General features: G+C 29.7%; 2 protein-coding genes across 3 annotated transcripts in view; both read left to right on the forward strand.

Annotated features, from left to right (window-relative positions):
- The window catches only part of LOC139486198 (fibroblast growth factor receptor 2-like), a 51,230-nt gene extending 44,536 nt beyond the window's left edge, over positions 1–6,694 (forward strand). For both annotated transcript variants that reach the window (XM_071270998.1, XM_071270991.1), the window contains exons 11-12: positions 3,580–3,690; positions 4,963–6,694. In XM_071270998.1, coding sequence (XP_071127099.1) covers positions 3,580–3,690; positions 4,963–5,108 — 257 coding nt within the window. In that variant the 3' untranslated portion in view covers positions 5,109–6,694. The remainder of the gene's footprint in view (positions 1–3,579; positions 3,691–4,962) is intronic.
- Positions 1–24,381, forward strand: part of LOC139514847 (uncharacterized) — a 276,626-nt gene that overhangs the window by 129,983 nt on the left and 122,262 nt on the right. The window lies entirely within an intron of this gene.

The following is a 24,381-nucleotide window of genomic DNA, read 5'->3' on the forward strand; positions in this document are numbered from 1 at the left end:
ATTGACCCGTTACGGAGTTATTGACCTTTAAGGAAAATTACACAAGTTGTTTTATTTTTTTTTTAACTATATAAATCTTCGCAAATGAATTTAGTATAAATTTGTATTTTATTTCCTTGTACTTCAAGAAACAAAGACACTATGGTTAAAATGGAACAAATGGGTAAAATGCATTTATTTGCTTTTAATGAAAATATGACAGATACAATGAACATTGTATTGGCATTTGTAAGCCTCTTATTATTAAATATAAATTGAAAAGCAAAAACAGTCATTGATGAAAGATTTAAGCAAAAAAACAAACTTGTGAGCAATGCAAGCTCTGCTTGTTCTATTGGGGATCCAAGGCAGTGGCGTAGCCAGGGTTGAAATGATGTGGATGTTTTGCCGAGTCGAGCGAGCCGAAAAATGTTTTGGACCTTTTTGTGCAGAAAATATTTTTTATTTAAGCACATGTACTCTTCCAGAATCCGACACTAGTTAGATTTTTGTTTAAATTCAAAATACCCACCAATTCATATATTTATATTTTTAACCAAATTTTATTGTTTTCTTGAAACTACCATCATTCAATTCATAAATATTTGATGTAAAGTTTCCCCCCCAATCTTCTATTTGACATATCAAAAACCGTTTAAACGGACTCCATTACAGCGGCACTTCTGTATAATTTAGGAACTTCTGAGTATAGGAACTGAAGTGACTTCTCTTTCCAGGAATTTGAGTCTACAACCTTTGTTTTTTTATTACTGAGCTAAACGCATGCAGGAGACATAAAAATACCGGGCGTCCGATCGTCCGGTATTGTTAGCACTCTCATGTGTACAATTCATGTCAGATTAAGTGAAACTCATATCATAAGCAATGTCTTTGACAATTTTGAAAATAATTCGTAATCAAATATTTTTAACTAGTAATGTCCCTTTGAAATATAAATTGTAATGGAAATCCCATTTCATTTGCTGTGAAGCTTTTATTTCTTTTTATACGACCGCAAATTTTGAAAAAATTTTCGTCGTATATTGCTATCACGTTGGCGTCGGCGTCGTCGTCGTCGTCGTCGTCGTCGTCCGAATACTTTTAGTTTTCGCACTCTAACTTTAGTAAAAGTGAAAAGAAATCTATGAAATTTTAACACAAGGTTCATGACCACAAAAGGAAGGTTGGGATTGATTTTGGGAGTTTTGGTCCCAACATTTTAGGAATTAGGGGCCAAAAAGGGCCTAAATAAGCATTTTCTTGGTTTTCGCACTATAACTTTAGTTTAAGTTAATAGAAACCTATGAAATGTTGACACAAGGTTTATGACCACAAAAGAAAGGTTGGGATTGATTTTGGGAGTTTTGGTTCCAACAGTTTAGGAATTAGGGGCCAAAAAAGGGCCCAAATAAGCATTATTCTTGGTTTTCGCACAATAACTTTAGTATAAGTGAATAGATATCTATAAAATTTCAACACAAGGTGTATGACCACAAAAGGAAGGTTGGTATTGATTTTTGGAGTTTTGGTCCTAACAGTTTAGGAATAAGGGGCCCAAAGGGTTCAAAATTAAACTTTGTTTGATTTCATCAAAAATTAAATAATTGGGGTTCTTTGATATGCTGAATCTAACTGTGTATGTAGATTCTTAATTTTTGGTCCCGTTTTCAAATTGGTCTTCATTAAGGTCCAAAGGGTCCAAAATTAAACTAAGTTTGATTTTAACAAAAATTAAATTCTTGGGCTTCTTTGATATGCTGAATCTAAACATGTACTTAGATTTTTGATTATGGGCCCAGTTTTCAAGTTGGTCCAAACAGGATTCAAAATTATTATATTAAGTATTGTGCAATAGCAAGAAATTTTCAATTGAACAGTATTCAGCAATAGCAAGAAATCTTCAATTGTACAGTATTGTGCAATAGCAAGAAATTTTCAATTGCACAGTATGGTTCAATAGCAAGAAATCTTCAATTGACAGTATTGCGCAATAGCAAGAAATATCTTATTGCACAATATTGTGAAATAGCAATCAATTTTCAGTTATTTGGAGTTATCTTTCTTTGTCCAGAATAGATATTTGTGCAATAGCAAGATATTTTCAATATTCTTTGAAAATTTGAGTTATCTTTCTTTGTCCAGAATAGTAGTTTAATCAACTTAAATCATTGTTTTATACAATATACAATGTATTTTCACTTTTACTACCAACTGATAAATTAAAACAATCTTTACCATTCAGTGATAAAAAGCACTTTTTTTACATTTTAATATTTTATGATGTATTTAAATGAGCAGTTATTGTTGCAAACTCCATTAGAAATTTGAATTTAGATCAGTTTTGGAATAAGGAAAAGGGGGATGTGAAAACAAAATTGGGGGGGGGGGGGTCAATTTTTCTCATTTCATATTTCATAAATAAAAAGAAAATTTCTTCAAACATTTTTTTGAGAGGATTAATATTCAACAGCATAGCGATTTTCTTTTTTAAGTTCATTAGACCACATTCATTCTGTGTCACCAACCTATGCTGTGTCAACTATTTAATCACAATCCAAATTTAGAGCTGAATCCAGCTTGAATGTTGTGTCCATACTTTCCCCAACCATTCAGGGTTCAACCTCTGCGGTCGTATAAAGCTGCGCCCTGCGGAGCATCTGGTTAGATATTAAAAAAGAAAAAGAAATAAAAGTTTTTTTTAGTTATTCCCTTGTTCCTTGGCCTTTGATAGATAAAATATGACATGTAATGTGCATGGCGGGGAATATTGGATCTTTGTTCTTTACTGAATAAAAATAAAATTAGTATTTGAACCTAAATAGAAACAGGAATTCATAAGCCTAGGACTTATCACGATCTATTACAAATTGATTTGTTTTATCACGTCGTTTACAATATCGCAAGAAACGATATCAGGATATGGTGTTTTAGTTGTTAGTTACTATAGTCAAATGAGAAGCCATCCCTCCACTAGGTTCAATTTCAGATGAAACATGTCCACGGGTCTGCGTATCAGTCCTCTCCGCTTGCCTTAGCTGATGACATAGACTATTTATACGAAGAAAAGTTAACTTGAAACACTATTCTGCGATTCATGTATCAAACTAAATTATCCTAAATGAAAGACCAGGCATACTGCTTCGAAAATGATTGGATGTTATCCTCATATCCTCAGCCTTGTTACATTTTGATACTTCCGAGTTAAACTGCTGTTTTTTTTATTTTTGTTTTGTCAAAATGATGTGGATGCTTGAGCATCTGAGCATACATGCAAGCTATGCCACTGCAAGGGGAGGGTTCCTGATCAATGTTTTTGAATGGGGACATATAGTCCTGGGTTGGGACAAATTACTTTTGATTCATTAACATTAGTTTGATACCAATTTTCGTGGGTACAGGTGAACATTGAATTCAAATGTTCATTGAATAACATATTTTGAATAGGCTTTGAATACAGAGATTGGAAAAATTACAAAATCAAATATCCACGATTATGCAAGTTTTAAGCAATCCATGAAAATGAATGAATCCACAGTATTCTTTGAATGTGACCAATGGTTTTATCGATTAATAATTGTCAATATTATTTAAATATTTTAGAGGATGCAACCGATAGAGAATTGACAGATTTAATGCAAGAAATGGAAGTGATGAAATTAATAGGATGCCATGAAAATATTATTAATTTCCTGGGATGTTGTACACAAAATGGTAAGTGGTGTACTTTAAGGGTTAAAAACGATCTTGGTCCAATGGGCAGCACTTGTTGTCTGTCGTCCATATTAAATGTCCGTTAACTTTTAAAAAATCTTCTCCTCGAAATTACACAGGACCCATGCTCTGAGAAAACCATCAACTGCCCCCTGTCTGATTTGCTCCAAATGGTTTAGTTTCAGAGATATATACAAAAATCTGCATTTTACCCCTATGTTCCATTTTTATTCATGTGGGCCATGAGGGTTGGAAGGTGGGGTCATCTGATACATTTTTTAAAGAAAAAACATATTAATTATTATGGTCAAGTATGGTTAAATGTGTCTCAGTAGTTTCATAGAAAGAAGATTACCCACACATGTCAGATTTGCTCTAGGTGTAATACCACCATTGATTTTTCCCTATTAAAATTGAAAAAGGAAATGGGGAATGTGTCAAAGCGACAACAACTCGCCCATAGTCTTTGTTAAATTTGCACTTTAAGAAAAAATGTGCAGAATTTATCTTTGTTACAAATAAAGATATACTTGGCATGAGTAAAGTTTTATCCTGTCCAGTACTATAGAAAAAATTTAACATAACATTTGATTGCATACAAGAAAATAACCATCATTGGAACTTAACCAATCAAAGGAGTAGGAGCAATAAGGCCCTTATTCGGCCCAAAAATTACTGTAAATTAAAAAGTTATCATACATATAGTAGATAAGATGCACACAGATATACAGATTATGTGACGTCATTTAAATATATTGGTAGATAAGGTGTACATCGTAGTTACAAAGCGAGTTAAAGTGGTTGTGAATCGAAATATATATATATATTATTGTGGAAATTCCAATACGTCACAAAGCAATATGGCGATTGTTTACATCAATGTTGACAATGAGTTGACAATGAGATGATGTGTTGAAACACGAAAAGGAAAATATCTCTCGAATGTGAATAAAATGCATGCAAACGTAAGTGAATCTATATATATCAGATATTTTATTTAGTATAAAAGAATGCAGTATTATTCGATTTTGTTTTATAAAGAATATCAATTGTGGTAAATATAAATAATGTGTGTTGCATGAATTTAATATTTGAAATTTCAATATTTTCACAACCATAAAAGAAATTGTGTTTATTTAAATATTATGGAATCTAACATCTGAACAAGAATTTGTGTATTAATATTCATGTCACGTGATAAGATAGGCACGATAGTAGATAAGGTGCACACAGATATACAGATTATGTGACGTCATTTAAATATATTGGCAGATAAGGTGTACATCCTAGTTACAAAGCGAGTTAAAGTGGCTGTGAATCGAAATATATATATATATTATTGTGGAAATTCCAATACGTCACAAAGCAATATGGCGATTGTTTACATCAATGTTGACAATGAGTTGACAATGAGATGATGTGTTGAAACACGAAAAGGAAAATATCTCTCGAATGTGAATAAACTGCATGCAAACGTAAGTGAATCTATATATCAGATATTTTATTTAGTATAAAAGAATGCAGTATTATTCGATTTTGTTTTGTAAAGAATATCAATTGTGGTAAATGTAAATAATGTGTGTTGCATGAGTTTAATATTTGAAACTTCAATATTTTCACAACCATAAAAGAAATTGTGTTTATTTAAATATTATGGAATTATACATTTGAACAAGAATTTGTGTATTAATATTCATGTCACATGATCAGATAGGTACATGGTAGATTAGGTCCACACAGATATACAGATTATGTGACGTTATTTATATATATTAGTAGATAAGGTGTACATCGTAGTTACAAAGCGAGTTAAAGTGGCTGTTATTCGAAAATATATATATTGTTGTGGAAATTCCAATACGTCACAAAGCAATATGGCGATTGTTTACATAATAATAATAAAATTCTTTATTTAACGAAGGTAAAACATTTAACAATTACATGTTAATCTTCAAAAACTATCAATACAAATAAAAAACGTACAAAAATACATACAATATAAAATACATAATACAGTTAAATAAGCACATATGCATTCAGTAGAAGAAGAAAAAGAAATACATTAGTTTCATGCATCTTTATTCTGTTCAGTTAGAAAATAGTTTGAACAGTTGGTCATAAATGTATCTAAATTATCTATTTCTTTAATATTATTTGGTAAATTATTCCAGGTAATAAGACCAGAATATTTAAATGTTCTTTTCAAAAAATCAGAATTAGGTCTTGGTAAATGAAGAAGTGGCATGTTCACGTCCTTAATATATGCATATTTATTTGCCACTTGACTTTAAGAAGCCATCCTTTAACATATTTGGTCGGGTTCTTGTCTCTTTGACATATTCCCCATTTCCATTTTCAATTTTATCATCAACTAAAAAGTAAAACAAGACAAAGAAAATTTGCCTGTCTGTAATTGTAGGAACTTAATTTCACACAGTGGCAATTTTCACAAATAAATTTATATTCTCGCTCTATCATTTACCGAAATTGACGAAATACCTATTTGCTGTGACGATGTTTGATATTATACAAACTAAAGGCATGTAGAACAAAATCAGAAAACTTTTCCAAAGCCCGAAGTTTTTTTATTGTTTTTATTTTCTTCTTCAAAAGTTTGACAATGGAATTTGATACACAAATCCGAACATTTGAGTTTAATAAAGCATATTACACATAGAGTTTGTTCTAGAACGGGAGCCTGTCGTGAATTTAAAAGTGATGCAAAAGACGTCACACTTCTTCTGATGTCAATCGAAGTAAAACCGTTAAATATTTTAAACTAAACACTGGTGTTGTCACCATAACTAATTATGGTTTATTTCATACAACACAAACGATTTAAAATGGGCCGTGGCATTTTTGAGAAATAACTTTAAGGCCAAAATATTGGCCATGTGGCACAGATTTTCTGAATACCATTAAAGTCAATGAGGCTATCAGTTTTTACAAATACTAATAAATTGCAATTAACACCAATTAAAAGACTGATCAAATATAAAAAAAACACAAATACAGTAAAAACATTCGACACTTGAGAGTGATAAATGAACGAAGCAGACATACTGTGGTGTCATCACACGAGCAATCATATACAGGTACCATGCAGAATAGCGTGACGTTATCAATTGTTGTCAGGGTTGCCATGGTGCTGTTTGATAAAGTTTGAAGCCAGGCCGATTCTTAGCAGTCAAAGGTAAAACGTTTTTCAATGCCATGGCAGTCAAAGGGTCAATACTCTATGATAAAACCACAAAAACGTAAAACGCTTCAAATTCTACAAACTGGCATGTAGACTCCTGCTGTCCTTTTGTAGCTAAGTACAAAAAATGTACAAGGAGAAGACATCATATCTAAGTTTTATTTATCCGGTTGGGAACAAACCCTCTATATGGTGTTTATACCTGTATAGAGGGATAAAATTATTGCTGGTGCTGGAAAAATATAAAATATGTTATTTTTGTGAAGTCATGAAAGGCTATTTTATTTCTTGCCTTGATCCCTTTCTGCGACAGGAAAGTGTCACAGCAAGAATAAGCTTTTGGGTCGATCTGGCCCCACGTAGATCCGGCCCAAGTCGATCCGGCCCAACGTCGATCCATCCCATATGTAAAATCGATCCGGCCCCAATAAAAAATATATTTATCATGTATATAAGAAATAAAAATAAAGATATATATTAATTGTAATTCATAAATTTTTATGATTTTTATTATAATGTCAATAAATGTAAAAGGTGTACGGTAAAAAAATAAAAAAGACCTTTGAAAAATATCTATTTTAGATGAGTATAAAACAACTAGGTTGATTATGTTTTTATTGCAAGTTTTCTAGATTATTGGGTATATTCATATTATAACGTATATAAAAGAACTCAAACATCAACATTAATCAGCAGTAAGGCCCTGGGTTCGTTCTCCTTATTTTTATCAAGGACGCATAATACTAAAATATTAATATTATGGGTATTTAAGTTAAATAAACCTTTTCAGATATTTAAATGGTATAAATTCTCGAAATTCACGAAAACACATGAAAATAATTAAAAGTTAATGGCTTGTTTTGGAGCATTAATAGGTCATAATAATAATTCTTACTGATTGTTGTTATAATTGCCTTTGATACATTAATAATTGGAATAATCCGAATGAAACAACTGGATTATTCGGGTTAATCTTAATCAAATTGGTTACGCTTCTGCGCATGTGCACCATTAGGAAATTTAATTGTGCTTCCGAAAGTTTCAAAATAATGATATCATTTATTCATACAATCCATCTCGTGTTAAATTCAAGTATGTACGAGGAGAGTATGACTTCAAATCAATTATGCTTGAACAAAATATATATGGATTTAGTCATGTTAGTGTTTCTGTCTGTGTTCAGATCTTTAACGCAATCAAATCATATTCCAGTTTTGGACATGTGTTTTTTAGAACGAAGGTTAAAATATTTTATGTCAAAGAGAAGATGTGGTATGATTGCCAATGAGACTACTCTCCACAAGAGATCAAATGACACAGAAGTTAACAACTATAGGGCACAGTATGGCCATCAACAATTAGCAAAGCCCATACCGTATAGTCAGCTATAAAAGGCCCCGAAATGACATTGTAAAACAATTCAAACGAGAGATCTAACAGTCCAATCTATCAAAAACAAATATGTAACACATAAACAAAGGACAACCACTGAATGACCGACTCCTGACTAGGGATAGAAACATACATACAGAATGTTGCGGGGTGAGACATAAGAGGTGTGTTCATATTTTTTTTTTATTTAAGCGTTCATCCTGAGATTGCGGTACCTTTTTGGTCACTATTTTTGTGTTGCGTCTAAATATGAATTGTAACACTTTATAGTGACTGAACAGGTTGATTTAACTTCCTCAAGAAACAGAAAAAGAAGACGAATTCAATGGAACAGCTCTAGACTATTTAACATGCAAGCTGATTATAGATAGATTTATAAGGATAGTAACGTAAGTTATCAATAGATTGAATAATAATGGGGATAACCAACATTTTTATGCCGCAGCCTTAGCTATGGATGTTATAGTTTGACTCGACCAAATGTTTGAAACTTATACACAATGCTTATTACGCAAAACACGGATCAAGTTTGAATTTTAGTGGCATAACTTTAACCTTTCTAGAGAAAATGTATAGTACTATCAAACACTTATCAAAGCTGGTATATAGACCAGTTACATCCCTGAATAAGTAAACATTAAATAACTAAAGAGCATTACAAATAGTATCAACAGGTCAAATAAACAAGAAAGTACGATTTGAGAGTACTCTTAGTTACTGAAAAGCCAAAAACAATTAATTAAAAAAAAATCATGCATCAGAGACTAAAATCAACTAAAACAGATCCCAGAGATTTAGTATTTCAACGTCATGAACAGTCAAAGAAGACATGACTTGTGCAATGCCAAAAATAAATGTATGCTTGTTAACATATTGAAAAATTGCTGAATTTTTCGTCGTTTTCTTTCTCAAACTTAAGTTTCCCTCAACCTAACGTTATAAAACTTATACACAATTCTTATTGCAACAAAATACAGATGAAATTCAAATTTTGATGGTGTTACTATTACTTTTCTAGAGTTATGCCCCTTTACAAATGAAAAAATTACTGAATTTGTTAGTTGGTCTATCTTTTGAAACATGCTTGGTATAATTGGTTTTTATTGTGTAGAAAGATAGTACTATTATGTTAGATGGTCTATCTTTTGAAACATGCTTGGTATAATTGGTTTTAATTATGTAAAAAGATAGTACTATGATGTTAGATGGTCTATCTAATGAAACATGCTTGGTATAATTGGTTTTTATTGTGTAGAAAGATAGTGCTATGATGTTAGATGGTCTATCTAATGAAACATGCTTGGTATAATTGGTTTTTATTGTGTAGAAAGATAGTACTATGATATTAGTTGGTCTATCTTTTGAAACATGCTTGGTATAATTGGTTTTTATTGTGTAGAAAGATAGTACTATTATGTTAGATGGTCTATCTAATGAAACATGCTTGGTATAATTTGTTTTTATTGTGTAGAAAGATAGTACTATGATATTAGTTGGTCTATCTTTTGAAACATGCTTGGTATAATTGGTTTTTATTGTGTAGAAAGATAGTACTATGATGTTAGATGGCCTATCTCATGTAACATGCTTGGTATAATTGGTTATTATTGTGTAGAAAGATAGTACTATGATGTTAGATGGTCTATCTAATGAAACATGCTTGGTATAATTGGTTTTTATTGTGTAGAAAGATAGTACTATTATGTTAGATTGTCTATCTAATGAAACATGCTTGGTATAATTGGTTTTTATTGTGTAGAAAGATAGTACTATGATGTTAGATGGTCTATTTAATGAAACATGCTTGGTATAATTGGTTTTTATTTTGTAGAAAGATAGTACTATGATGTTAGATGGTGTATCTAATGAAACATGCTTGGTATAATTGGTTTTTATTGTGTAGAAAGATAGTACTATGATGTTAGATGGTCTATCTAATAAAACATGATTGGTATAATTGGTTTTCATTGTGTAGAAAGAACGTACTATGATGTTAGATGGTCTATCTAATGAAACATGCTTGGTATAATTGGTTTTTAGTTTGTAGAAAGATAGTACTATGATGTTAGATGGTCTATCTAATGAAACATGCTTGGTATAATTGGTTTTTATTGCGACATAAGATAGTACTATGATGTTAGATGGTCTATCTAATGAAACATGCTTGGTATAATTGGTTTTTATTGTGTAAAAAGATAGTACTATGATGTTAGATGGTTTATCTAATGAAACATGCTTGGTATAATTGGTTTTTATTGAGTAGAAAGATAGTACTATGATGTTAGATGGTCTATCTAATGAAACATGCTTGGTATAATTGGTTTTTTTTTGTGTAGAAAGATAGCACTATGATGTTAGATGGTCTATTTAATGAAACATGCTTGGTATAATTGGTTTTTATTGTGTAAAAAGATAGTACTATGATGTTAGATGGTCTATCTAATGAAACATGCTTGGTATAATTGGTTTTTATTGTGTAGAAAGATAGTACTATGATGTTAGATGGCCTATCTCATGTAACATGCTTGATATAATTGGTTATTATTGTGTAGAAAGATAGTACTATGATGTTAGATGGTCTATCTAATGAAACATGCTTGGTATAATTGGTTTTTATTGTGTAGAAAGATAGTACTATGATGTTAGATGGTCTATTTAATGAAACATGCTTGGTATAATTGGTTTTTATTTTGTAGAAAGATAGTACTATGATGTTAGATGGTGTATCTAATGAAACATGCTTGGTATAATTGGTTATTATTGTGTAGAAAGATAGTACTATGAAGTTAGATGGTCTATCTAATGAAACATGCTTGGTATAATTGGTTTTTATTGTGTAGAAAGATAGTACTATGATGTTAGATGGTCTCACTAATGAAACATGCTTGGTATAATTGTTTTTTATTGTGTAGAAAGATAGTAATATGATGTTAAATGGTCTATCTAATGAAACATGCTTGGTATAATTGGTTTTTATTTTGTAGAAAGATAGTACTATGATGTTAGATGGTCTATCTAATGAAACATGCTTGGTATAATTGGTTTTTATTGCGACATAAGATACTACTATGATGTTAGATGGTCTATCTAATGAAACATGCTTGGTATAATTGGTTTTTATTTTGTAAAAAGATAGTACTATGATGTTAGATGGTCTATCTAATGAAACATGCTTGGTATAATTGGTTTTTATTGTGTAGAAAGATAGTACTATGATGTTAGATGGTCTATCTAATGAAATATGCTTGGTATAATTGGTTTTTATTGTGTAGAAAGATAATACTATGATGTTAGATGGTCTATTTTTTTTAAAATGCTTGGTATAATTGTTTTTTATTTTGTAGAAAGATAGTACTATGATGTTAGATGGTCTATCTAATGAAACATGCTTGGTATAATTTGTTTTTATTGTGTAGAAAGATAGTACTATGATGTTATATGGTCTATCTAATGAAACATGCTTGGTATAATTGGTTTTTATTGCGACATAAGATAGTACTATGATGTAAGATGGTCTATCTAATGAAACATGCTTGGTATAATTGGTTTTTAATGTGTAGCAAGATAGTACTATAATGTTAGATGGTCTATCTAATGAAACATGCTTGGTATAATTGGTTTTTATTGTGTAGAAAGATAGTACTATGATGTTAGATGGTCTATCTAATGAAACATGCTTGGTATAATTGGTTTTTATTGTGTAGAAAGATAGTACTATGATGTTAGATGGTCTATCTAATGAAACATGCTTGGTATAATTGGTTTTTATTGTGTAGAAAGATAGTACTATGATGTTATATGGTCTATTTTTTTTAAAATGCTTGGTATAATTGTTTTTTATTGTGTAGAAAGATAGTACTATGATGTTAGATGGTCTATCTAATGAAACTTGATTGGTATAATTGGTTTTTATTGTGTAGAAAGATAGTACTATGATGTTAGATGGTCTATCTAATGAAACATGCTTGGTATAATTGGTTTTCATTGTGTAAAAAGATAGTACTATGATGTTATATGGTCTATCTAATGTAGAAAGATAGTACTATGATGTTAGATGGTCTATCTAATGAAACTTGATTGGTATAATTGGTTTTTATTGTGTAGAAAGATAGTACTATGATGTTAGATGGTCTATCTAATGAAACATGCTTGGTATAATTGGTTTTTATTGTGTAAAAAGATAGTACTATGATGTTATATGGTCTATCTAATGAAGCATGCTTGGTATAATTGGTTTTTATTGCGACATAAGATAGTACTATGATGTAAGATGGTCTATCTAATGAAACATGCTTGGTATAATTGGTTTTTATTGTGTAGCAAGATAGTACTATAATGTTAGATGGTCTATCTAATGAAACATGCTTGGTATAATTGGTTATTATTGTGTAGAAAGATAGTACTATGATGTTAGATGGTCTATCTAATGAAACATGCTTGGTATAATTGGTTTTTATTGTGTAGAAAGATAGTACTATGATGTTAGATGGTCTCACTAATGAAACATGCTTGGTATAATTGGTTTTTATTGTGTAGAAAGATAGTAATATGATGTTAAATGGTCTATCTAATGAAACATGCTTGGTATAATTGGTTTTTATTGCGACATAAGATACTTCTATGATGTTAGATGGTCTATCTAATGAAACATGCTTGGTATAATTGGTTTTTATTTTGTAAAAAGATAGTACTATGATGTTAGATGGTCTATCTAATGAAACATGCTTGGTATAATTGGTTTTTATTGTGAAGAAAGATAGTACTATGATGTTAGATGGTCTATTTAATGAAACATGCTTGGTATAATTGGTTTTTATTGTGTAGAAAGATAGTACTATGATGTTAGATGGTCTATCTAATGAAACATGCTTGGTATAATTGGTTTTTATTGTGTAGAAAGATAGTACTATGATGTTAGATGGTCTATCTAATCAAACATGCTTGGTATAATTTGTTTTTATTGTGTAGAAAGATAGTACTATGATGTTAGATGGTCTATCGTTTGAAACATGCTTGGTATAATTTGTTTTTATTGTGTAGAAAGATAGTACTATGATGTTACATGGTCTATCTAATTAAACATGCTTGGTATAATTTGTTTTTATTGTGTAAAAAGATAGTACTATGATGTTAGATGGTCTATCTAATGAAACATACTTGGTATAATTGGTTTTTATTGTGTAGAAAGATAGTACTATGATGTTAGATGGTCTATCTAATGAAACATGCTTGGTATAATTGGTTTTTATTGTGTAGAAAGATAGTACTATGATGTTAGATGGTCTATCTAATCAAACATGCTTGGTATAATTTGTTTTTATTGTGTAGAAAGATAGTACTATGATGTTAGATGGTCTATCGTTTGAAACATGCTTGGTATAATTTGTTTTTATTGTGTAGAAAGATAGTACTATGATGTTAGATGGTCTATCTAATTAAACATGCTTGGTATAATTTGTTTTTATTGTGTAAAAAGATAGTACTATGATGTTAGATGGTCTATCTAATGAAACATACTTCGTATAATTGGTTTTTATTGTGTAGAAAGATAATACTATGATGTTAGATGGTCTATTTTTTTTAAAATGCTTGGTATAATTGTTTTTTATTGTGTAGAAAGATAGTACTATGATGTTAGATGGTCTATCTAATGAAACATGCTTGGTATAATTTGTTTTTATTGTGTAGAAAGATAGTACTATGATGTTATATGGTCTATCTAATGAAACATGCTTGGTATAATTGGTTTTTATTGCGACATAAGATAGTACTATGATGTAAGATGGTCTATCTAATGAAACATGCTTGGTATAATTGGTTTTTATTGTGTAGCAAGATAGTACTATAATGTTAGATGGTCTATCTAATGAAACATGCTTGGTATAATTGGTTTTTATTGTGTAGAAAGATAGTACTATGATGTTAGATGGTCTATCTAATGAAACATGCTTGGTATAATTGGTTTTTATTGTGTAGAAAGATAGTACTATGATGTTAGATGGTCTATCTAATGAAACATGCTTGGTATAATTGGTTTTTATTGTGTAGAAAGATAGTACTATGATGTTATATGGTCTATTTTTTTTAAGATGCTTGGTATAATTGTTTTTTATTGTGTAGAAAGATAGTACTATGATGTTAGATGGTCTATCTAATGAAACTTGATTGGTATAATTGTTTTTTATTGTGTAGAAAGATAGTACTATGATGTTAGATGGTCTATCTAATGAAACATGCTTGGTATAATTGGTTTTTATTGTGTAAAAAGATAGTACTATGATGTTATATGGTCTATCTAATGAAACATGCTTGGTATAATTGGTTTTTATTGCTACATAAGATAGTACTATGATGTAAGATGGTCTATCTAATGAAACATGCTTGGTATAATTGGTTTTTATTGTGTAAAAAGATAGTACTATGATGTTATATGGTCTATCTAATGAAACATGCTTGGTATAATTGGTTTTTATTGCTACATAAGATAGTACTATGCTGTTAGATGGTCTATCTAATGAAACATGATTGGTATAATTGGTTTTTATTGCGACATAAGATAGTACTATGATGTTAGATGGTCTATCTAATGAAACATGCTTGGTATAATTGGTTTTTATTGTTTAGAAATATAGTACTATGATGTCAGATGGTCTATCTAATGAAACATGATTGGTATAATTGGTTTTTATTGCGACATAAGATAGTACTATGATGTTAGATGATCTATCTAATGAAACATGCTTGGTATAATTGGTTTTTATTTTGTAGAAAGATAGTACTATGATGTTAGATGGTCTATCTAATTAAACATGCTTGGTATAATTGGTTTTTATTTTGTAGAAAGATAGTACTATGATGTTAGATGGTCTATCTAATGAAACATGCTTGGTATAATTGGTTTTTACTGCGACATAAAATAGTACTATGATGTTAGATGATCTATCTAATGAAGCATGCTTGGTATAATTGGTTATTATTGTGTAGAAAGATAGTACTATGATGTTAGATGGTCTATCTAATGAAACATGCTTGGTATAATTGGTTTTTATTGTGAAGAAAGATAGTACTATGATGTTAGATGGTCTATCTAATGAAACATCCTTGGTATAATTGGTTTTTATTTTGTAGAAAGATAGTACTATGATGTTAGATGGTCTATCTAATGAAACATGCTTGGTATAATTGGTTTTTATTGTTTAGAAATATAGTACTATGATGTCAGATGGTCTATCTAATGAAACATGATTGGTATAATTGGTTTTTATTGCGACATAAGATAGTACTATGATGTTAGATGATCTATCTAATGAAACATGCTTGGTATAATTGGTTTTTATTTTGTAGAAAGATAGTACTATGATGTTAGATGGTCTATCTAATTAAACATGCTTGGTATAATTGGTTTTTATTTTGTAGAAAGATAGTACTATGATGTTAGATGGTCTATCTAATGAAACATGCTTGGTATAATTGGTTTTTACTGCGACATAAAATAGTACTATGATGTTAGATGATCTATCTAATGAAGCATGCTTGGTATAATTGGTTATTATTGTGTAGAAAGATAGTACTATGATGTTAGATGGTCTATCTAATGAAACATGCTTGGTATAATTGGTTTTTATTGTGAAGAAAGATAGTACTATGATGTTAGATGGTCTATCTAATGAAACATCCTTGGTATAATTGGTTTTTATTTTGTAGAAAGATAGTACTATGATGTTAGATGGTCTATCTAATGAAACATGCTTGGTATAATTGGTTTTTACTGCGACATAAAATAGTACTATGATGTTAGATGGTCTATCTAATGAAACATGCTTGGCATAATTGGTTTTTATTGTGTAGAAAGATAGTACTATGATGTTAGATGGTCTATCTAATGAAACATGCTTGGTATAATTGGTTTTTATTGCGACATAAGATAGTACTATGATGTTAGATGGTTAATCTAATGAAACATGCTTGGTATAATTTGTTTTTATTGTGTAGAAAGATAGTACTATGATGTTAGATGGTCTATCTAATGAAACATGCTTGGTTTAATTTTTTTTTATTGCGTAGAAAGACAGTACTATGATGATAGATGGTCTATCTAATGAAACATGCTTGGTATAATTGGTTTTTATTGTGACATAAGATAGTACTATGATGTTAGATGGTCTATCTAATGAAACATTCTTGGTATTTAGTTTTTATTGTGTAGAAAGATAGTACTATAATGTTAGATAGTCTATCTAATGAAACATGCTTGGTATAATTGGTTTTTATTGTGTAGCAAGATAGTACTATAATGTTAGATGGTCTATCTAATGAAACATGCTTGGTATAATTGGTTTTTATTGTGTAGAAAGATAGTACTATGATGTTAGATGGTCTATCTAATGAAACATGCTTGGTATAATTGGTTTTTATTGTGTAGAAAGATAGTACTATGATGTTAGATGGTCTATCTAATGAAACATGCTTGGTATAATTGGTTTTTATTGTGTAGAAAGATAGTACTATGATGTTATATGGTCTATTTTTTTTAAAATGCTTGGTATAATTGTTTTTTATTGTGTAGAAAGATAGTACTATGATGTTAGATGGTCTATCTAATGAAACTTGATTGGTATAATTGTTTTTTATTGTGTAGAAAGATAGTACTATGATGTTAGATGGTCTATCTAATGAAACATGCTTGGTATAATTGGTTTTTATTGTGTAAAAAGATAGTACTATGATGTTATATGGTCTATCTAATGAAACATGCTTGGTATAATTGGTTTTTATTGCTACATAAGATAGTACTTTGATGTAAGATGGTCTATCTAATGAAACATGCTTGGTATAATTGGTTTTTATTGTGTAAAAAGATAGTACTATGATGTTATATGGTCTATCTAATGAAACATGCTTGGTATAATTGGTTTTTATTGCTACATAAGATAGTACTATGCTGTTAGATGGTCTATCTAATGAAACATGATTGGTATAATTGGTTTTTATTGCGACATAAGATAGTACTATGATGTTAGATGGTCTATCTAATGAAACATGCTTGGTATAATTGGTTTTTATTGTTTAGAAATATAGTACTATGATGTCAGATGGTCTATCTAATGAAACATGATTGGTATAATTGGTTTTTATTGCGACATAAGATAGTACTATGATGTTAGATGATCTATCTAATGAAACATGCTTGGTATAATTGGTTTTTATTTTGTAGAAAGATAGTACTATGATGTTAGATGGTCTATCTAATTAAACATGCTTGGTATAATTGGTTTTTATTTTGTAGAAAGATAGTACTATGATGTTAGATGGTCTATCTAATGAAACATGCTTGGTATAATTGGTTTTTACTGCGACATAAAATAGTACTATGATGTTAGATGATCTATCTAATGAAGCATGCTTGGTATAATTGGTTATTATTGTGTAGAAAGATAGTACTATGATGTTAGATGGTCTATCTAATGAAACATGCTTGGTATAATTGGTTTTTATTGTGAAGAAAGATAGTACTATGATGTTAGATGGTCTATCTAATGAAACATCCTTGGTATAATTGGTTTTTATTTTGTAGAAAGATAGTACTATGATGTTAGATGGTCTATCTAATGAAACATGCTTGGTATAATTGGTTTTTATTGTTTAGAAATATAGTACTATGATGTCAGATGGTCTATCTAATGAAACATGATTGGTATAATTGGTTTTTATTGCGACATAAGATAGTACTATGATGTTAGATGATCTATCTAATGAAACATGCTTGGTATAATTGGTTTTTATTTTGTAGAAAGATAGTACTATGATGTTAGATGGTCTATCTAATTAAACATGCTTGGTATAATTGGTTTTTATTTTGTAGAAAGATAGTACTATGATGTTAGATGGTCTATCTAATGAAACATGCTTGGTATAATTGGTTTTTACTGCGACATAAAATAGTACTATGATGTTAGATGATCTATCTAATGAAGCATGCTTGGTATAATTGGTTATTATTGTGTAGAAAGATAGTACTATGATGTTAGATGGTCTATCTAATGAAACATGCTTGGTATAATTGGTTTTTATTGTGAAGAAAGATAGTACTATGATGTTAGATGGTCTATCTAATGAAACATCCTTGGTATAATTGGTTTTTATTTTGTAGAAAGATAGTACTATGATGTTAGATGGTCTATCTAATGAAACATGCTTGGTATAATTGGTTTTTACTGCGACATAAAATAGTACTATGATGTTAGATGGTCTATCTAATGAAACATGCTTGGCATAATTGGTTTTTATTGTGTAGAAAGATAGTACTATGATGTTAGATGGTCTATCTAATGAAACATGCTTGGTATAATTGGTTTTTATTGCGACATAAGATAGTACTATGATGTTAGATGGTTAATCTAATGAAACATGCTTGGTATAATTTGTTTTTATTGTGTAGAAAGATAGTACTATGATGTTAGATGGTCTATCTAATGAAACATGCTTGGTTTAATTTTTTTTTATTGCGTAGAAAGACAGTACTATGATGATAGATGGTCTATCTAATGAAACATGCTTGGTATAATTGGTTTTTATTGTGACATAAGATAGTACTATGATGTTAGATGGTCTATCTAATGAAACATTCTTGGTATTTAGTTTTTATTGTGTAGAAAGATAGTACTATAATGTTAGATAGTCTATCTAATGAAACATGCTTGGTATAATTGGTTTTTATTGTGTAAAAAGATAGTACTATGATGTTAGATGGTCTAACTTTTGAAACATGCTTGGTATAATTGGTTTTTATTGTGTAGAAAGATAGTACTATGATGTTAGATGGTCTATTTAATGAAACATGCTTGGTATAATTGGTTTTTATTGTGTAGAAAGATAGTACTATGATGTTAAATGGTCTATCTAATGAAACATGCTTGGTATAATTGGTTTTTATTGTGTAGAAAGATAGTACTATGATGTTAGATGGTCTATCTAATGAAACATGCTTGGTATAATTGGTTTTTATTGTGTAGAAAGATAGTACTATGATGTTAGATGGTCTATCTAATGTAACATTCTTGGTATAATTGGTTATTATTGTGTAGAAAGATAGTGCTATGATATTAGATGGTCTATCTAATGAAACATGCTTTGTATAATTGGTTTTTCTTGCGTAGAAAGATAGTACTATGATGTTAGATGGTCTATCTAATGAAACATGCTTAGTATAATTGGTTTTTATTGTGTAGTAAGATAGTAATATGATGTTAGATGGTCTATCTTTTGAAACATGCATGGTATAATTGGTTTTTATTGTGTAGAAAGATAGTACTATGATGTTAGATGGTCTATCTAATGACACATGCTTGGTATAAATGGTTTTTATTGTGTAGTAAGATAGTACTATGATGTTAGATGGTCTATCTAATGAAACATGCTTGGTATAATTGGTTTTTATTGTGTAGAAAGATAGTACTTTGATGTTAGATGGTCTATCTAATGAAACATGCTTGGTATAATTGGTTTTTATTGTGTAGAAAGATAGTACTATGATGTTAGATGGTTTATCTAATGAAACATGCTTGGTATAATTGGTTTTTATTGTGTAGAAAGATAGTACTATGATGTTAGATGGACTATCTAATGAAACATGCTTGATATAATTGATTTTTATTGCGTGGAAAGATAGTACTATGATGTTAGATGGTCTATCTAATGAAAGATGCTTGGTATAATTGGTTTTTATTGTGTAGAAAGATAGTACTATGATGTTAGATGGTGTATCTAATGAAACATGCTGAGTATAATTGGTTTTTATTGCGTAGTAAGATAGTACTATGATGTTAGATGGTGTATCTAATGAAACATGCTAGGTATAATTGGTTTTTATTGCGTAGAAAGATAGTACTATGATGTTAGATGGTCTATCTAATGAAACATGCTTGGTATAATTGGTTTTTATTGTGTAGAAAGATAGTACTATGATGTTAGATGGTCTATCTAATGAAACATGCATGGTATAATTGGTTTTTATTGTGTAGAAAGATAGTACTATGATGTTAGATGGTCTATCTAATGACACATGCTTGGTATAAATGGTTTTTATTGTGTAGTAAGATAGTACTATGATGTTAGATGGTCTATCTAATGAAACATGCTTGGTATAATTGGTTTTTATTGTGTAGAAAAATAGTACTATGATGTTAGATGGTCTATTTACTGAAACATGCTTGGTATAAATGGTTTTTATTGTGTAAAAAGATAGTACTATGATGTTATATAGTCTATCTAATGAAACATGCTTGGTATAATTGGTTTTTATTGTGTAGTAAGATAGTACTATGATGTTAGATGGTCTATTTTATGAAATATGCTTGGTATAATTGGTTTTTATTGCGTAGAAAGATAGTACTATGATGTTAGATGGTCTATCTAATGAAACATGCTTGGTATAATTGGTTTTTATTGTGTAGAAAGATAGTACTATGATGTTAGATGGTCTATCTAATGAAAGATGCTTGTATAATTGGTTTTTATTGCGTAGAAAGATAGTACTATGATGTTAGATGGTCTATCTAATGAAACATGCTTGGTATAATTGATTTTTATTGCGTAGAAAGATAGTACTATGATGTTAGATGGTCTATCTAATGAAACATGCTTGGTATAATTGGTTTTTATTGCGTAGAAAGATAGTACTATGATGTTTGATGGTCTATCTAATGAAACATGCTTGGTATATTTGGTTTTTATTGCGTAGAAAGATAGTACTATGATGTTAGATGGTCTATCTAATGAAACATGCTTGGTATAATTGGTTTTTATTGCGTAGAAAAATAGTACTATGATGTTAGATGGTCTATCTAATGAAACAGGCTTGGTATAATTGGTTTTTATTGTGTAGAAAGATAGTTCTATGCTGTTAGATGGTCTACCTAATGAAACATGCTTGGTATAATTGGTTTTTATTGCGACATAAGATAGTATTATGATGTTAGATGGTCTATCTAATGAAACATGCTGGGTATAATTGGTTTTTATTGTGTAGAAAGATAGTACTATGATGTTAGATGGTCTATCTAATGAAACATGCTTGGTATAATTGGTTTTTATTGTGTAGAAAGATAGTACTATGATGTTAGATGGTCTATCTAATGAAAGATGCTTGGTATAATTGGTTTTTATTGCGTAGAAAGATAGTACTATGATGTTAGATGGTCTATCTAATGAAACATGCTTGGTATAATTTTTTTTTATTGCGTAGAAAAATAGTACTATGATATTAGATGGTCTATCTAATGAAACATGCTTGGTATAATTGGTTTTTATTGTGTAGAAAGATAGTACTTTGATGTTAGATGGTCTATCTAATGAAACATGCTTGGTATAATTGGTATTTATTGTGTAGAAAGATAGTACTATGATGTTAGATGGTTTATCTAATGAAACATGCTTGGTATAATTGGTTTTTATTGTGTAGAAAGATAGTACTATGATGTTAGATGGACTATCTAATGAAACATGCTTGATATAATTGATTTTTATTGCGTGGAAAGATAGTACTATGATGTTAGATGGTCTATCTAATGAAAGATGCTTGGTATAATTGGTTTTTATTGTGTAGAAAGATAGTACTATGATGTTAGATGGTCTATCTAATGACACATGCTTGGTATAAATGATTTTTATTGTGTAGTAAGATAGTACTATGATGTAAGATGGTCTATCTAATGAAACATGCTTGGTATAATTGGTTTTTATTGTGTAGAAAAATAGTACTATGATGTTAGATGGTCTATTTACTGAAACATGCTTGGTATAAATGGTTTTTATTGTGTAGAAAGATAGTACTATGATGTTAGATAGTCTATCTAATGAAACATGCTTGGTATAATTGGTTTTTATTGTGTAGAAAGATAGTACTATGATGTTAGATGGTCTATCTAATGAAAGATGCTTGGTATAATTGGTTTTTATTGCGTAGAAAGATAGTACTATGATGTTAGATGGTCTATCTAATGAAACATGCTTGGTATAATTTTTTTTTATTGCGTAGAAAAATAGTACTATGATATTAGATGGTCTATCTAATGAAACATGCTTGGTATAATTGGTTTTTATTGTGTAGAAAGATAGTACTTTGATGTTAGATGGTCTATCTAATGAAACATGCTTGGTATAATTGGTATTTATTGTGTAGAAAGATAGTACTATGATGTTAGATGGTTTATCTAATGAAACATGCTTGGTATAATTGGTTTTTATTGTGTAGAAAGATAGTACTATGATGTTAGATGGACTATCTAATGAAACATGCTTGATATAATTGATTTTTATTGCGTGGAAAGATAGTACTATGATGTTAGATGGTCTATCTAATGAAAGATGCTTGGTATAATTGGTTTTTATTGTGTAGAAAGATAGTACTATGATGTTAGATGGTCTATCTAATGACACATGCTTGGTATAAATGATTTTTATTGTGTAGTAAGATAGTACTATGATGTTAGATGGTCTATCTAATGAAACATGCTTGGTATAATTGGTTTTTATTGTGTAGAAAAATAGTACTATGATGTTAGATGGTCTATTTACTGAAACATGCTTGGTATAAATGGTTTTTATTGTGTAGAAAGATAGTACTATGATGTTAGATAGTCTATCTAATGAAACATGCTTGGTATAATTGGTTTTTATTGTGTAGTAAGATAGTACTATGATGTTAGATGGTCTATTTTATGAAATATGCTTGGTATAATTGGTTTTTATTGCGTAGAAAGATAGTACTATGATGTTAGATGGTCTATCTAATGAAACATACTTGGTATAATTGGTTTTTATTGTGTAGAAAGATAGTACTATGATGTTAGATGGTCTATCTAATGAAAGATGCTTGTATAATTGGTTTTTATTGCGTAGAAAGATAGTACTATGATGTTAGATGGTCTATCTAATGAAACATGCTTGGTATAATTGATTTTTATTGCGTAGAAAGATAGTACTATGATGTTAGATGGTCTATCTAATGAAACATGCTTGGTATAATTGGTTTTTATTGCGTAGAAAGATAGTACTATGATGTTTGATGGTCTATCTAATGAAACATGCTTGGTATATTTGGTTTTTATTGCGTAGAAAGATAGTACTATGATGTTAGATGGTCTATCTAATGAAACATGCTTGGTATAATTGGTTTTTATTGCGTAGAAAAATAGTACTATGATGTTAGATGGTCTATCTAATGAAACAGGCTTGGTATAATTGGTTTTTATTGTGTAGAAAGATAGTTCTATGCTGTTAGATGGTCTATCTAATGAAACATGCTTGGTATAATTGGTTTTTATTGCGACATAAGATAGTATTATGATGTTAGATGGTCTATCTAATGAAACATGCTGGGTATAATTGGTTTTTATTGTGTAGAAAGATAGTACTATGATGTTAGATGGTCTATCTAATGAAACATGTTTGGTATAATTGGTTTTAATTGTGTAGAAAGATAGTACTATGATGTTAGATGGTCTATCTAATGAAACATGCTTGGTATAATTGGTTTTTATTGTGTAGAAAGATAGTACTATGATGTTAGATGGTCTATCTAATGAAACATGCTTGGTATAATTGGTTTTTATTGTGGAGAAAGATAGTACTATGATGTTAGAAGGTCTATCTAATGAAACATGCTTGGTATAATTGGTTTTTATTGCGTAGAAAGATAGTACTATGATGTTAGATGGTCTATCTAATGAAACATGCTTGGTATAATTGGTTTTTATTGTGTAGAAAGATAGTACTATGATGTTAGATGGTCTATCTAATGAAAGATGCTTGTATAATTGGTTTTTATTGCGTAGAAAGATAGTACTATGATGTTAGATGGTCTATCTAATGAAACATGCTTGGTATAATTGGTTTTTATTGTGGAGAAAGATAGTACTATGATGTTAGAAGGTCTATCTAATGAAACATGCTTGGTATAATTGGTTTTTATTGCGTAGAAAGATAGTACTATGATGTTAGATGGTCTATCTAATGAAACATGCTTGGTATAATTGGTTTTTATTGTGTAGAAAGATAGTACTATGATGTTAGATGGTCTATCTAATGAAACATGCTTGGTA

The sequence above is a fragment of the Mytilus edulis genome, chromosome 1, assembly GCF_963676685.1.
Source record: "Mytilus edulis chromosome 1, xbMytEdul2.2, whole genome shotgun sequence".
NCBI lineage: Eukaryota > Metazoa > Mollusca > Bivalvia > Mytilida > Mytilidae > Mytilus > Mytilus edulis.